We start from the raw sequence: 16,237 nt of genomic DNA on the forward strand, positions 1-16,237 counted from the left end.
GTTAAGCTTCGGGTTACAGAAGGGTTAAATCACAGGAATTTATAAAAATAAACTAATATTAAATACAGTTCTTTACAGCAAACTCCCATGATATGATTCAATTTCCAGATAGAGTTCACGTTGGTTCATTTTTGAATTGCTATTTAAAACATTTAACTGAAGACCATTATTAACATCCTCTTACACATTCATAGATATCTACCTGAGTAACTACTATTTGCAAGATACTATACCTAGTGTGGTGGTGGATGAAAAAAAAAATGAAGACAGGCTCTTATTACCGGTACTCCTATGGCTACCTGTCCTGCCAACTCATTAACAGTCTACTAATACCAGGGTCAAGAACATGTTTAGAATGTCTAATATTTAATCCTTGAAATTTTCAGTGAAAACCACAAAAATCAGAAATTACGTATCTAATTTTCATTTTGAGTTGCCTAACAAACAAACCAGACTGAGAAGAAGGTGTTAAGGTAAATCTACAACAGTGAACACTAAAGAGCACTTCAATCTTTTCCAGTGGATCAGATTACCAGAAATCACATTCCTAGTCACTGGGAACAAAGAAGGAAAAAAAGAAGATGAAAAATTCCCTAAGCACAGAAGAAAGAAGACTCAAAGATATCTTTATTATTACCATATACCTTTAATATACTAAAACTTTTTATGTGTAGCGAATGGACATAGTTTGCTGGCAGACAAGTTTGGCATTTATAAAGTGATACTAGTGTTAAAACAGAATGGAAAAATAATTTTTTAAAGAGTTTAGTTAGGGGCTTCTCTGGTGACGCAGTGGTTAAGAATCTGCTGCCAATGCAGGGGACACGGGTTCGAGCCCTGGTCCGGGAAGATCCCACATGCCGTGGAGCAACTAAGCCTGTGTGCCACAACTACTGAGCCTGCGCTCTACAGCCCGCGCGCCACAACTACTAAGCCCACGTGCTGCAACTACTGAGCCCATGTGCTGCATCTACTGAAGCCCGCACACTCTAGAGCCCGTGCTCTGCAACACGAGAAGATACCGCAACAAGAAGCACGCGCACCGCAATGAACAGTAGCCCCCACTCGCCGCATCTACAGAAAGCCCGTGCACAGCAATGAAGACCCAATGCAGCCAAAAATAAATAAATAGAGAGTTTAGTTATAGTTCATAGCTATGCCCACTGTGCAATATATGTATCATATGGTATAACTACGTGTTGACTTATGGAAATGCCTTTGTAGAGAGAATGCTTTACTTTCATTATGAGATCTCTGATGGAGTGACTTATAGAAACATTTTTTTTTAACCAAATAAATTGACACAAGCTAGAACAGCTTTGGATAGAACTTTAAAATATGCTTTAGTAAATTAACAATTTTGTTATAATCCATAATACTAGTGCTATGCTTTTTTAGGTTACTATTGCAAATGAAGTCAGTGAGCCAGATGGCTCATCATTAAAGCATGGAAAGGTGCTAATGTTTTGGGACAGTTAACTACATTTGTTACCTAGTTGCAATTTTAGCTCCCCAATGGAGCACATGTTTGTCTTATGCCATTATAGCAAATATCAGAAATGCAGAGATTTCACAGATAGTAGGGGCTAAAGAATAAAGAACTACTAGGGAAAAAAGCAGTGATTATAATATCAATCACTAAATATATGAGAGTGACAAAGGATAAAGAAATGATATAAAGTTACAAAGCAAGACTCAAAGTGGGGAAAGTGGAAGAATTAAGCAATAATTAAAAATATGTTCATGAGACAGGAATAGGCACAAGGTAGAAAAACTGGGCAACGAAGGACTACCACACTCATCCAACACCTCTCCCTTATTCTAAGAACAGCACCAGGATTTTATTGAGGAGCTAATGGTAAAGCTGGGAATAGATGAACTAATTTTTTTTAATTTACTTTCATTTATTCCAAGGATATTTATTGATCACTTATGAGGGTCAAAACACATGAGAAAAGTAAAAATACAAATATGAGAACAAATATAACTTATAAGTGAAGGGACTATTATTTGTGTTACAATAATTACTTTCAAATTCATTCATAGCAGAATTTATTAAGATTTAAAACGTGACAAGTGATTCCAGATTTTTGATCAGTCAACATTCAACAGATATTTGAGTGCTATAATTCTAAACTCATGGAAAAAGCCAGTCTGAGACAATGAACATATGGACAGAAGCAGAAAGGAAGAGCATGTGCCCCTGAGTCTAGTTTCTCCTGAGGCCAGGCCCAACCTGGCCTTTGCACATGTCCTGGGTAGATGGGACCTCTTTCATATAGAAAGGTTAGGTTGGGTTCTGGCAGTGGCAACCAAAAGAATCCTACTGATGGAAAGAGAGGATGGAATGCTAGCAATACTCCCTCACCTAACTGATTAGGAAACTGAGGGCTAAGTGACTAGCAGCCCAGGGTTATAAAGTTACAGACCTACACTTGAGGTCTTCAGACTTTCAGTGTGGTGCTCTTTCTTAGTCTCACACTAGGGTTACAGAAATCAAAGTAGCAATGACACTTTTTTTATTCTTTTTGCTGTCTATATTCTCTATAGCACATATTTATAGTTTTACAATAATAAGAAAAGTTACTTTAAAATGGGTAGGAAAATTTATATTCTCATGTTTACATCAATCAGGACAGATATTTTTATTTAGCAGAATGGCTTAAAGGCTTAAAAATATCCTCTACGAAAAGGCCAATTTCAATGATAATTCTCTTAAGAGAATTAAAACTCAGTCAGTGGTAAACATCTGCAAAATCAATACTCTAAGAGCATGTTTAAGATTCTCATCTTTTAGCATGTTTCTCATGGATTTCAAAAATATCATACCTTTGTGATGAATGGTGTTATGAAAACAAAAAATACATCATAGAGGAGGAGAAGGCTTAGAAGTATCACACATGACTGTTGAAGAAAGAAACAAATTTAAAGGTCAAACTTCCCATATCTAAATTAAGAGATATTATTTTACAAATACAAATAAACATGTAACATACATTTGAACACTTTTTAAAGGCATTTAATGTTATTACTATTTGTAGTTTTATTCTACAAATCACATTCAAACTTTTATCTGCTTTAAGTCCTTCTTTTTTTTTTTTTTTTTTGCGGTACGCGGGCCTCTCACTGCTGTGGCCTCTCCCGTTGCAGAGCACAGGCTCTGGACGCGCAGGCTCAGCGGCCATGGCCCACGGGCCCAGCTGCTCCGCGGCACACGGGATCCTCCCAGACCGGGGCACAAACCCGCGTCCCCTGCATCAACAGGCGGACTCCCAACCACAGCACCACCAGGGAAACCCTAAGTCATTCTTTTAAAAAAAAAATCACTGAAGGACTTCCCTGGTGGTCCAGTGGTTAAGACTCCGCGCTCCCAATGCAGGGGGCCTGGGTTCAACCCCTGGTCAGGGAACTAGATCCCACATGCATGTTGCAACTAATAGTTTGCATGCCGCAACCAAGGAGCAGGCAAGCCGCAACTAAGGAGCTGCCTGCCGCAACTAAGGAGCCCACACACAAAAAAATCACTGAATCAAAGAAATGTTCTTCCCTGATATCTAGTCTTGCACAGATTATATGAATTTGGCATATTATATGAATGATTAAAAATATTTTAGCTAGCAAATTAGTGGTTGCTTGGGGTTGGGGATTAGGATTGACTGCTAAAGGGCATGATAGAGCTTTTGAAAAGATAAGAAATATTCTCTAATTGATTGGGATGGTGGTTACAAAGTTACATATTTGTAAAATTTCAACAATCTGTACACCTGAAATGGGTGATTTAATTCTCTGTAAATTATACCTTAATAAAGTTGTTTTAAAAAGAAAAAAATTATTTTAGCTAGCAAAGTAGTATACTTTACCTTGAAGTTGGGTAACTTCAGTGTTTTAATTAAATTCAGACAGAAAGCAATCCCTAAAATATCCTGTAAAATCCAAGCCCACCTAAAATCAAAAGAAATTACTCTATTGTTTTATTCAGTTATTTTTAAATGGAACATTTCAAAAGAAACAGATCACTAAAGTAATACTGTTCTATTGCTATGATATGAGTATTCAATTATTAAGCAGCAATTATAACAACAGAAAAACCTCTTATATTCTCCATATTTAGTAATTTACTGTCCTAGTAGAATAATGAATACTACTACTACACTAAGAAAAAGTTGAAAGGCTACCTCAGAAGAATGTATATCATGTAAGTGCATATTTATCTTTAATCTTTGATTTTATACATGTCTCTTTTAAGAAAGGTAGCTCATAACAAAGGACATTGATGTTAATATACATCCAGATAGCTAAAACATAAAGGAAATGAGAGCTATACAACATACTGTACCAGAAACTGACATGAATAATTATCAATTATCATACCTGAAGCTGCCTAAAATTGTATGAGCTTTGCTCTCAAACTTTAGGCTGTTAAATCCTTTGGGGTATTAATAATTTTATTAATAAACTGTTAAATTTTTTATTCTTCGTGCAAATGGACAGATACCTATATATTTTCTGATATTTCCTTTCTCATATGAAAGGTAACATACTCTAGATATTCTTTCATATTTTGCTTTTTTCACTTAAAAATATATCCTGGAAATCACTGCATATTAATTCAGAGAGATCTTCATTCTTTACAGCTGCATTGCACTCCACTGTGCGGCTATACCATAATTAAGTATATTTTTGAAGCGTATTTCAGCTTAGATGTTTAAATCCTAATTCATTATTTCCTTCTCTAGACAACCTCAAATCCATTAGCACAAGATCTGCTTATTTAAGAATTTATTTAGCATGTTTCAAGACTATGATGTTCTGGGATAAAAGCCAAAAAAATCCATAATAATCATAATGAACAATTATAAAGGCAAGATATAAAGTAATCCATCCTTAGACTAATCTAAAAGTAAATACAATGAGTATTCATACCTATCTTCATTTCGAAATACAGCCCAAACAACAGCTATTGCTATGCACAGTCCAGAGAGAAAAATAAGTCTCACTTCAATGCTTTTGCCACGACACATAATCCTAAAAGAGAGAGTGAAATAGGTTAATTCACCCTGCAGATGAAACACAATGTTCAGTTAATGTAACAAATCAATGTTAGCCACAGTGACAAGAAAACTTCTGAAATATCAATTTAAAAGTCTTGATTTTAAGTATAACAAATGATACATAATAAAATATTTATCAGTTCAGTAGAACTGTGATGATGAAAATGCTTTATATCTGTGCTGTCCAATACTGTAGCCACTAGCAACATGTGGTTATTTAGCACTTGAAATGCAGATAATGAGACTGGGCAACTGAATTTTTAATTTTATTATTTTAAATTAAAATAGCGACATGCATATTGGACTGCACAGGTTTAAAATAACGCTCCTGTTTTTCCTTGTATTATTTTAAATTACAAAACCCAACATTATAGGCTTCCTCATAAGAGATACATACATGCATTGTCCACATGGTATCTTCTGAATTAGTGCAGCAAGACAGTTGTACAGACTCATCGCTGATGCTATGCAGAAAATTGCTATCATAACATAAACTAGAAAAAAAAAGACACTAAATTACATGAGAACAGAAAGAAACATGATAAGAAAATATTTATACAATCAATATTAATTCTTTAGCTTTTTTACTGGATCATAATACTTTCAATGCAGAGACCATACCATAATCTGAATTGGTTACTAAACTGAAAATATTTAGATCTTGAGCTTTAAGGGTGGGTATTTTATGTGTTGTTTTAGTTCCATTACACACTGGTAGGATTTCTTTAGGGGCTGAAGCTGGCTCCACAGTTTCTTTCTTTTTGAAAAAATTTACTATTTTTTTTTATTGAACTATAGTTGATTTACAATATTGTATTAGTTTCAGGTGTACAGCTTCAGATTCTTTTCCATTATAGGTTATTACAAGATATTAAATATACTCCCCTATGCTATACAGTAAATCCTTGTTTATCTTTTTAATATATAGTGGTGTGTATCTGTTAATCCCATACTCTTAATTTATCCCTCCCCCTTCCCTTTCCCCTTTAGTAACCATAAGTTTCTTTTCTATGTCTGTGAGCCTGTTTCTGATTTGTAAATAAGGTGATTTGTATTATGTTTTAGATTCCACATATGTGATATCATATAGTATTAGTCTTTCTGTCTGACTGACTTCATTTAGCATGACAATCTCTAGGTCCATCCATGTTACTGCAAATGGCATTATTTCATTCTTTTTAATGGCTGCATAATATTACACTGTGTGTGTGCGTGCATGTGTGTGTGTGTGTGTATATATATATATATATATATATATATATATATATATACACCACATCTTCTTTATCTATTCATCTATAGATGGGCACTTAGGTTGCTTTTATAATTTGGCTATTGTAAATAATGCTGCAATGAACATAGGGGTGCATATATCTTTTCTAATTAAGTTTTTTTCTTAGAATAAATACCCAGAAGTGGAATTGCTGGATCATATGGTAGCTCTAATTTTAGTTTTTATGGAACCTCCATACTGTTTTCATAGTGGCTGCACCAATTTACATTCCCACCAACAGTGTAGGAGGGTTTCCTTTTCTCCACATCCTCTCCAACATTTATCTGTAGACTTTTTGAAGATGGTCATTCTGAGAGGTGTGAGATGAAACCTCATTGTAGTTTTGATTTGCAGTTTTCTAATAATTAGCGATGTTGAGCATCTTCTCAAGTGCCTATTGACCATCTGAATGTCTTCTTTGGAGAAATGTCTATTTAGGTCTTCTGCCCAGTTTTGGATTAGGTTGTTTGTTTTTTTGATATTGAGTTGTATGAGCTGTTTGTGTGTTTTGGATATTAACCTCTTGTTGGTTGCATCTTTTGCAAATATTTTCTCCCAGTCCATAGGCTGTCTTTTCATTTTGTTTATGGTTTCCTTTGCTGTGCAAAAGCTTATAAATTTAATTAGGTCCCATTTGTTTATTTTTGCTTTTATTTCTTTTGCCTTCGGAGACTGATTTAAGAAAATATTGCTACTATTTATGTCAGTGGCTCTGCATTTTCTATCATTCAATGATTCAAACTCACATGTTTGCTAAAGATGTCTATAAAGTGAGTTGTAGACATTTGTATTTAATTTAAATGTAACGAATGGAGCAATTAATAAAACATTATAAATGCTTTTTAAATTGCAGCTTAAGGATGAGAACTGACACCTACCTTGGACGTTAATCATGATGTCTATATTTTCCTACAGTGGAATTTATCTCTAACAACTTTATATGTGTAAAACTAAATCCACTTAAACAAACCTCTTTGTCTAGATACAATACTAAGGTAGTTAAAATTCACAAATGTTTTTCTATATTAGCTATACTTATTTGAGAATTATTTAAAATTAAAAACATTTGATCTCGCTATTGTTAAAAAGGGGGAGAAATTATTGTACTCTAAAAGTGTTTGTTTTCTGAACTTTCTCAAAATTTCACAATGGAAATACAAATTTTAACTGAATTTTGCAAATTCCACTAGATTTCAGAAAACTATAACTCTGTTTTGTATGTGAGAAAAGAGAGTAAACTAGAGACAGTAAATAAGGGATAGACACTTTCTAATTGGTGACCTTGGACAAATTATTTTTTCGTTCCCTTATTATTCGTTATTGTTATTATTGGATACATATGGTAATCTGAGTAGTAAGATTGACAGTCAAAGATTGCCAAATTGAGTTTGGTTAGTCATCCACCAAAGGTCTCCAACCCAAGATTTAAAACTCTGGTGGAAATCATGCTCTGGAGGCCCTAAGAGAGTTTTAAGGTGTCTCATTCAATGTCATACTATACCTAAGAAAATGATTTGACATGAGAAAGAATTTGGTTAATATAACTATCTTTAGTTACTTTCTTGTGTATGACAACATAAAATGGTAAGGAGAACCTGCAATTTCGTACATTGAACATATTAAGAAATGGCAGCAATTTTAGCCATAACGAACCATTTGAAAGTATACTAAATCTTGCAATATCACACACCATTGTCAGAGTCATAATTAAATCCCATGTCCTAGGATAACCATGAGGTTAATTGATTTTCCTCCTACATTGAAAATTAGTTATAAGCAGGGTTAACTTTTTAAATACGGATGAGTTTAAGGAAATTCCTTACCAAAAATGAAAACATGCTTTAGGGTAAGGTAGAAAAATCTCTTTTTTCTGTCAAAGACCTCTATATATATCAACTGAGGGTCAGACACAAACAGTTGAAAGCTGAGAATTAAATCAGAAAAATTAGCTGTGCAATGATGACCTAATACAAATATCACCCTGGTATCCACTCTCCCAGCAACATATTGAAATATGAGTGATATTCAAAGAAAATTTTTTCTAATTGGAAATATATGTCTTAAGTATAGTTTTAAAGCTGCTGCCATAGGACAGGAGAAATTGAACAATAAGCTGAAACTAACCTTGGGGCCTCATTTTTCTAATCCAGAAACTTATACTAATATTCTCTAAATAAGCATTATAGCCTGTGGTGGTTTTTACAAAGGGTTTCTAATTCTCATCAGGCACACTCTCTCTTTCCCTGGGCTCCCTCCTCTTTTTGCTATATGTTGGCCACAAATAGCAAATTTCCATCCTAATAGACCACTAAGAAGACAGGCCAGGGGATGGGCAAGCCATTATCCTACCTTCTTAAAGGAAAAAGTGTAATTTATTCTCTAGACCACAGGCAAGTACCTGTGTGTTTTTAGATGTAGTATGATCTGAAATGTTTATATAAGTAAAACAAAATTGGAGCAATACAACATCTTGGTTTGCAAAATGACAAAAAGAACAAACAACACTTTGGGGGTAAGCAGAAGCAATAAATCCATAATTTGAATAATCTTCTATTTCATATAACTATATATAGCCACCAAGAAATCCTTAGTCTGCTGCTTAGATACTGGCCTATCATGCTTTAACTGCAGAGAGGGAAACTTAAGGGCCATAGCAATTCTTTCAAGTCATCCATGAAGAAGTGTTCTTATTTCAAGACACTGTATATTTTTTTCCTTTTTTTTTTTTTTTAAATTGGGGTATAGTTGCTTTACAATGTTGTGCTAGCTTCTGCTGTACAGCGAAGTGAATCGGCTATACGTATACATACATCCCCTCTTTTTTGGATTTCTTTCCTATCTAGGTCACCACAGAGCATTAGAAGAGTTCTCTGTGCTATACAGTAGGTTCTCATTAGTCATCTATTTTATACATATTAGTGCATATATGTCAATCCCAACCTCCAAATTCACCCCCTCCTCCCTTCCCACCTTGGTGTCCACACGTTTGTTCTCTACATCTGTAGGACACACTATTTTTTAATTTTTACTATTTTTAAATTGCTTTTCTTTTCTTTTTTTAAAATTTTTTTATTGGGGTATAGTTGTTTTAAAATGTTGTGTTAGTTTCTACTGCACAGCAAAGTGAAGTAGAGTTCCCTGTGCTATACAGCAGGTTCTTATTAGTCATCTATTTCATACATAGTAGTGCATACATGTCAATCCCAACCTCCCAGTTCATCCCACCACCACCCCCACACCGGACACAGTATTTTTTTAATTGGAATATATTTTTTTTAATCCCAGAGTAATAGGGGCCTAACACTTCTGACAGTTTAAAAAGTTCATATCACTCTTTAACTATTCACTTAAGTTTTCCAGGTAGAATGCCTTAAAGGAAAAGATAAATCTGGCAAAGTAAATAAAAAGATATATGCTAAAAGTAGCAAATATAAAATATGATTTCTTACCCAACCATTTGTAGAAGAAATAAAGTAAGACCATCATAACACAGCAGATGACCACAAATATTACAACTGTTAGAGGACTAAAAGTAAAATATTCTTCCTTCTTTTTCCTCATTTCTCTATCTTCAGTGTTTGTCACTGCCTTCATGCTTTCCCTGCATAAACATACACAGGAACTTCAGCAAATCTCTGCCAAGTATAGTTATTTTAAAAATCTATCTCTAACACCAACTTAGATTTGTTTCTGATTACAAAGTAATATACTTAAAAATTACACACCAAAAGGAAATATTTAATCTAGAAAGTAAAAACTCCCTATAATTCTACCCTCAAGAGTCGATCTGTTATTAACCACTAACTTTTGAAATAGCATTTTTTTCTGGAGGCAAAATTGTTGAAACAGATGACATTTATTACATAAACAAATTAATGTGTATATTATCTAATTTGGAAACTACATTGACGTAATAAGTTTCAAATGATAACCAATTCTTTTTACACACTTAATATTACCAACTTGCAGATAGGAAAGTACTTTTAAAATTAGCTTCTCTTCAATGTAAAACACTAAATTCTTCTCTCAGTCAACTCAGTATTTTCTATATGTCTGTTCAGGGCTCACTGACATACTATGAAGGATTCAAAAGGAGTTCAAGACATAGCTTTGTCCTGCCTTGATATAAGATAGCAAAATAGTTTCTAATTCTCCCAACAACATTGCTGGGTCACACAGCTAATAAAAGGCAGACACAGGAGTTGAAGAGGAAAGGGTCACAAGCTTCTTTTGTTGAGCAGTGAGTCTCTGTTCTGTCACCTAATTGTCTCTTCCCAGTTATATGGAACCCACTACATACTTTTCCAGCTCCAGTTCCTTCAACTCTGGTCTACTAAATTCTGTTCCCTTTTCGTATATCCTGACCCTTTTCATCAGGTCTGGGCTCAATACAAACTTTAGGTTAAAAAAAGATTTATTTCTATGAAACTGTACATTTGCCAAACTGCTTATTTACCAACATGCCACTTTCTTATTAGAAAACTGTGGATTGGGATGGTTACTATTCTAGGCATCTGTGACTCTAGGGAGGCTGCCTGGGAAAAGAGCTGGGAGAGGGTCTGGGGAGAGACACACAGTACCTCCCTGAAACTGTAGAGCTGGATGACAGGGTATTAACAAAAGTTTCAATGAAAGTAGTACCTGAGTGGGAAAACATGCCAACCTTTGGTATCTATCATTGCAAACAGATTCATTTAAAGACATTTCTATCACAGAACATATATAAGCCATAATAATCAAAGAGTCATATATTCATATTCAGTGTACTAAAAAGCACCAGGCAATTTCTTGAAGGAAAACATATACTAGATTTAAATCATGTTAAAATAATATAATTCATCTTTTTAAAAAATCGTACTCTTAAATCAGCTCAAGAGCCACATGCAATGAAAAGCTAAGCTTTCTTTCCTGCCATCTTGAGTTTATGATGAGAACCAGTTATAAGAAGGACTCATTATAATAGACTTTAACTCTCTACTGAAAAGTCTTTATACAGAATCAAGGCATGTTTCCCTTTTGCAAAAAGTACCTCTTTCATTTGGCAGGGTAATTCTGGGTTATGAGATCCTGTTCTGATAAATTTTCCATTCCCTAAGCCTTATTCTCTTTTCCCTTTTCTTTCAGTCTAACTCTCTTTACTTGCTAAATAACAGTCCTTGTGTTATTTTTTAAATTAAGATATAATTGACATATCATATTAGTTTCAGATGTACGACACAATTTGATATTTGTATATACTGCAAAATGATCACCATAATAAGTCTAGTTCACATCCATCACCACACAGTTAAAACATTTATTTTCTTGTGATGAGAACTTTTAAGAACTACTTTCTTAGTAACTTTCATATATGCAGTACAGTATTATTAACTATGGTCACCATGCTGTACATTACATCCCCAGGACTTATTTATTTTATAACTGGAAGTTTGTACCTTCACCCATTTTGCCCCCTCCCCACCTGTGGTAACCACCCATCTGTTCTCTGCTCTATGAGTTCTTTTTTTTTTTTTTTTTTAAGATTCCACACATAAATGAGATCATTTGGTATTTCTTTGTTTGACTTATTTCACTAAGCATAATGCCATCAGAATCCAGCCATGTTGTTGCGAACAGTCCTTATGTCCTCAATAATTCTACTTTTTATGAAACTTTCTCCATTTTATTACTGATTCATACTCTCTTTCTCTATACTGTCACCCCCACCACCACCAACACACACACTTAGTTCTTTCTATCTTTATCCTGCTCTTAGAATCAGCCTCCTCAATTTCAAAATCCATAATCCTGCAGGTAAAGGACATCTCTCCCAACCCGGCTACTGAAGGCAACACATTCTTTGCTTTTGCCCATCATGTTTTATGAATAAAAGAACTTATACGTGCTGCTCTCCCACCTCCAATTTTCTTGAGGAGGAGCCTGCCCTGACATGTATATGAAGCTTGCCTTGCTAACTCAAAGTGTGGTCCACGGGCCAGTCTGTCAAAAATGCAGAGTCTCAGCACGCATCCTAAGCCTACTAAATCTGAATTTTTAAAAATTTTAATGAGCTCTCAAGACAGTTTGTATGCACATTACAGTTTGAGAAGCACTACTCTAGAGAAGAAACAATTTACATTATAATGTAACTATAGTGAAGATATATATTAAATGGAAAAACATTTTCAATGAATCAGTAGCTTTTGGGAAATTATTTATAAAGTTTCACCATATAATCTAGAAAATGATTTTGGAGCTCTTACATACTATGCTTTATAAAGATTAATAATGAAGAAAAATAATGCTTACTCATGTGAAATCATGTGACTAATACATGCTGAAATGTGTTTTCCAAATATGTAAAATATTTTAAGCTCAATACTCTAGGAATCTACACATGTTAAACCCTAGACTTCTCTCTTGATGAAAGTCAATCAAATTTTAGTACTTTAAGAAATTACAAATAAGCTTATTAGCTTTGGCTAGCGTCAAGTAAGCCCTTTTTAATGGAATCTATAGATCAATTCACAAGTGAATATATCGTCCTTTATGCATAAAATAATATGCTCTGAGCACAATTTTTTACTCAGAGTTATAAATATGAACTGATCCTTCTAAACTACATTGCTGGGACTTTCCTGGTGGTCCAGTGGTAAAGAATCTGCCTTACAGTGCAGAGAATGTGGGTTCGATCCCTGGTCAGGGAACTAAGATCCCAAATGCCGCGGGGCAACTAAGCATGTGTGCCACAACTACTGAGCTCACACACCACAACTAGAGCCCGCATGCTGCAAACTGCAGAGCCCACGTGCTCTGGAGCCTGTGCGCCACAACTAGAGAGAAGCCTGTGCCCCAACAAAAGATCCCGCATGGCTCAACGAAGATCCTGCGTGTCACAGCTAAGACCCGATGCAGCCAAAAGTAAATTAAATACATAAATAAATAATAAATAAATCTTTAAAAAAATAAACAAACTACATTGCTTGCTTTAGTCTACAGCCAAAGGTACGTAACTGTAAGAAGACTGGGCCTAGGTTGTTATTAAATAGAGAAATCTAAATTTCACATACATTTGGCATTTCTATATTTAAATTAAAATATGGACATGTTTAATTAATACCCTTAGAATTACTAAAGCATTAAATAGAATGATGAGGTCACACTGTAATGACTCAACTCAGGAGGAGCTGAAAAACTTCCCACCTTCTCTTGTTTATTTTCTTCCAATCTAAATAGGCACATTAGAATGTTAACTATCTCCACCTTTTCTGGGAGAGGTAATTAAACATTTTAATTTAAGAGTCTCTGGTGAAATTTCAATGTTTCCTTCCCAGCAGAAGAACAAGAGGAACCTATGACTCCCTTCTTCTCAGTGAAAAGTTAAAGACCTGTATGAGGACAAACCTGGCAATCTAATGGTCAGCACTATATTCTAAGAACAAGCAGAACTTTATCTGTTGTTACACGATAAAATGATTAACAAACAATTTTTAACCATTTATCTTAAAAACAATGAAGTTTAATTAAGCTTACAATTCAATTAGCCCACTCCAGTATCCTCCTAATGCCACAGTGAACACAGCAATTACAAAAATAACCACCATAGTATAGTCAAAGTTAGGCCACGATGGAGAATACATTTTCACAGTAATGTTATCTCCGAGAGTCTGAAAGGCAAAATAACAGTTAATACACTGGAATTAGTTTTCTTTTTACTATAGCATATGGCAGCAATATTCCAATTTCATTCTGGAATGGACACTATACATAAGATAGCCAAGAATAATAGAACTGTTTTGACAACATGATATATAGTCTCTTGTCAAAATTATGAGGCTATGCTTTGGTTTATTAAATCTTGAAAGTGCAATGTTCCACACATCACATTTTGTTCAAGGATTTAAAGTTAAATGATACAACACGAAGATTTCTAAAGAGGTCAAAGTAAAGAAATATCCCTTCTAAAGTCAGGACTCTGAAACACCTTGTGCTCAATGGGGGGGGGTGCATACTTTCCAAATAAAAACTTGATAGGCCTTTATAACTTCCTGTTAGCAAATGGAACACATATAATAATTTAAATTAAATATCATGGTTAAAAGTAAAAAGCTGTACTATTTATAAACTTTATCTAATATATAATTACTAATTTACCTGCTTTGTATCTTTAAAGTCTTTGTGGTTTATAAATGCAATCAGTATTTTCACATCATGAAATTCAGATTTGTTCCCTGAGGGAGGAAACTAAAAGAAAAAAACATATTGTGAAGACTTATGAACTACTAGTGTATTTACAGAATAAAATACAAGTTATTCATTAAGTACAAACATTACATCTTTTTAAAGTAATAAAACGAAGTTTCATGTGTTCTTAATGTTATAGTAAGAGTTCTCAAACTGGAATCCTTTTAGCATAAACTTAAACTGATATTTTACACACACATACACACACACACACATTCCTAACATAGTCTTGTCTACTTTAGGAATGGAAAAGAAACAAAATTTTCCAAACACCTATCATAACCAGAATGTTTATTTAAAAAGAATCCTACCATCAGATTATTCAAAACTCAGCCCCTAAACCACACACAAAGAAGATAGTTCAATTCCTGTGAAATTTGATATCTTGAATTCAAAAGAAGTTATTATAGTTTTATAACTTACGAGGACACTGTTATTGGCAACCAACAATGCTTCAGCACCTCCTGTTTGTGCAATTCTGGCTTTTTCAAGAAAATGGCACGTTCCCCACTGTACCACAACTGCTTTGTTCTTTATTCCATCAGGAGGAATATCAGAAAGGTTGCACAGTGGTGTGGTAGTCAGATTCATCAAACTAATGGAAGTCTGGAAAGAAGAAATGTCTTTAATATTATAAATATCATATTTCACCCTAAATGCATTCAATGACAAAGTGTCAACATTGGTTTAATACAAGGTTCTTTTTTTTTTTAAATTTTATTTATTTATTTATTTTTGGCTGTGTTGGGTCTTCGTTGCTGCACACGGGCTTTCTCTAGTTGTGGTGAGCGGGGGCTACTCTTCATTGCGGTATGTGGGCTTCTCATTATGGTGGCTTCTTTTGTTGCGGAGCACGGGCTCTAGTCACGCGGGCTTCAGTAGTTGTGGCACGTGGGCTCAGTAGTTGTGGCTCGCATGGCTCACAGGCTCTAGAGTGCAGGCTCAGTAGCTGTGGAGCCCAGGCTTAGGTGCTCCGTGGCATGTGGGATCTTCCCAGACCAGGGCTCGAACCCGTGTCCCCTGCATTGGCAGCTGGATTCTTAACCACTGTGCCACCAGGGAAGTCCCAAGGTTCTTTTAAATTAGAAATATTTGATGACAATCAGGCTTTGAGGCAAGTATTTTTATTTTTATTTATTTATTTATTTATTTTGAGGCAAGTATTTTTAAATTCTCTAACTTGTTTTTCTCACAGACAGAAATACTTAAGCAAAAGCAATAAATATTTATTAATCATAATATAACTAGTTTACATTCTAAAACATAATAATCACTCATTCTTACCATTCAATATTTTTATGTTTATAAATAAATAGAAGCTGTGATTTACTTACTGCGTTTTCTAGGGTACTTGGAAGAGCTGTCCAATGAGGGTTATATAGCATGCAGTAGTCCTTAGATGGTGAAGGCATGCCATTTCCAGATGCATGCAGGATTGCTTCCTGAGCAGCTGTCTAGGACACAAACAATAATTTTCACAGTGGCAATAATTCGGCTTGCCAAGAACTAAGGATTTTAATAAAGCTATTTATATACAGGTTTGACCACATTTCCTTAAGGGGGAAGGTCCTCCAATAAATTGATTTCTTCTTGTTTGAGGAAGTGGTAAAACTGTACATGGTTGCCCAGAACACATTCTTTAAGGAAGATAAGTCACTTTCTTACAGGCCCTTGTTATAAGGGCCATATC

At 34.6% G+C, this 16,237-nt stretch overlaps 1 protein-coding gene across 2 annotated transcripts in view; it reads right to left on the reverse strand.

Moving 5' to 3' along the window:
- Window positions 1-16,237, reverse strand: part of SPPL2A (signal peptide peptidase like 2A) — a 52,423-nt gene that overhangs the window by 18,831 nt on the left and 17,355 nt on the right. For both annotated transcript variants that reach the window (XM_079907941.1, XM_079907940.1), the window contains exons 2-10: window positions 15,882-16,001; window positions 14,971-15,153; window positions 14,458-14,547; window positions 13,837-13,970; window positions 9,774-9,925; window positions 5,449-5,545; window positions 4,924-5,025; window positions 3,861-3,942; window positions 2,830-2,904 (exon numbers count right to left, since the gene is read on the reverse strand). In XM_079907941.1, the coding sequence (XP_079764067.1) occupies window positions 2,830-2,904; window positions 3,861-3,942; window positions 4,924-5,025; window positions 5,449-5,545; window positions 9,774-9,925; window positions 13,837-13,970; window positions 14,458-14,547; window positions 14,971-15,153; window positions 15,882-16,001 (1,035 nt within the window). The remainder of the gene's footprint in view (window positions 1-2,829; window positions 2,905-3,860; window positions 3,943-4,923; window positions 5,026-5,448; window positions 5,546-9,773; window positions 9,926-13,836; window positions 13,971-14,457; window positions 14,548-14,970; window positions 15,154-15,881; window positions 16,002-16,237) is intronic.

This window comes from Stenella coeruleoalba (assembly GCF_951394435.1).
Source record: "Stenella coeruleoalba genome assembly, chromosome: 2".
Classification (NCBI taxonomy): Eukaryota; Metazoa; Chordata; class Mammalia; order Artiodactyla; family Delphinidae; genus Stenella; species Stenella coeruleoalba.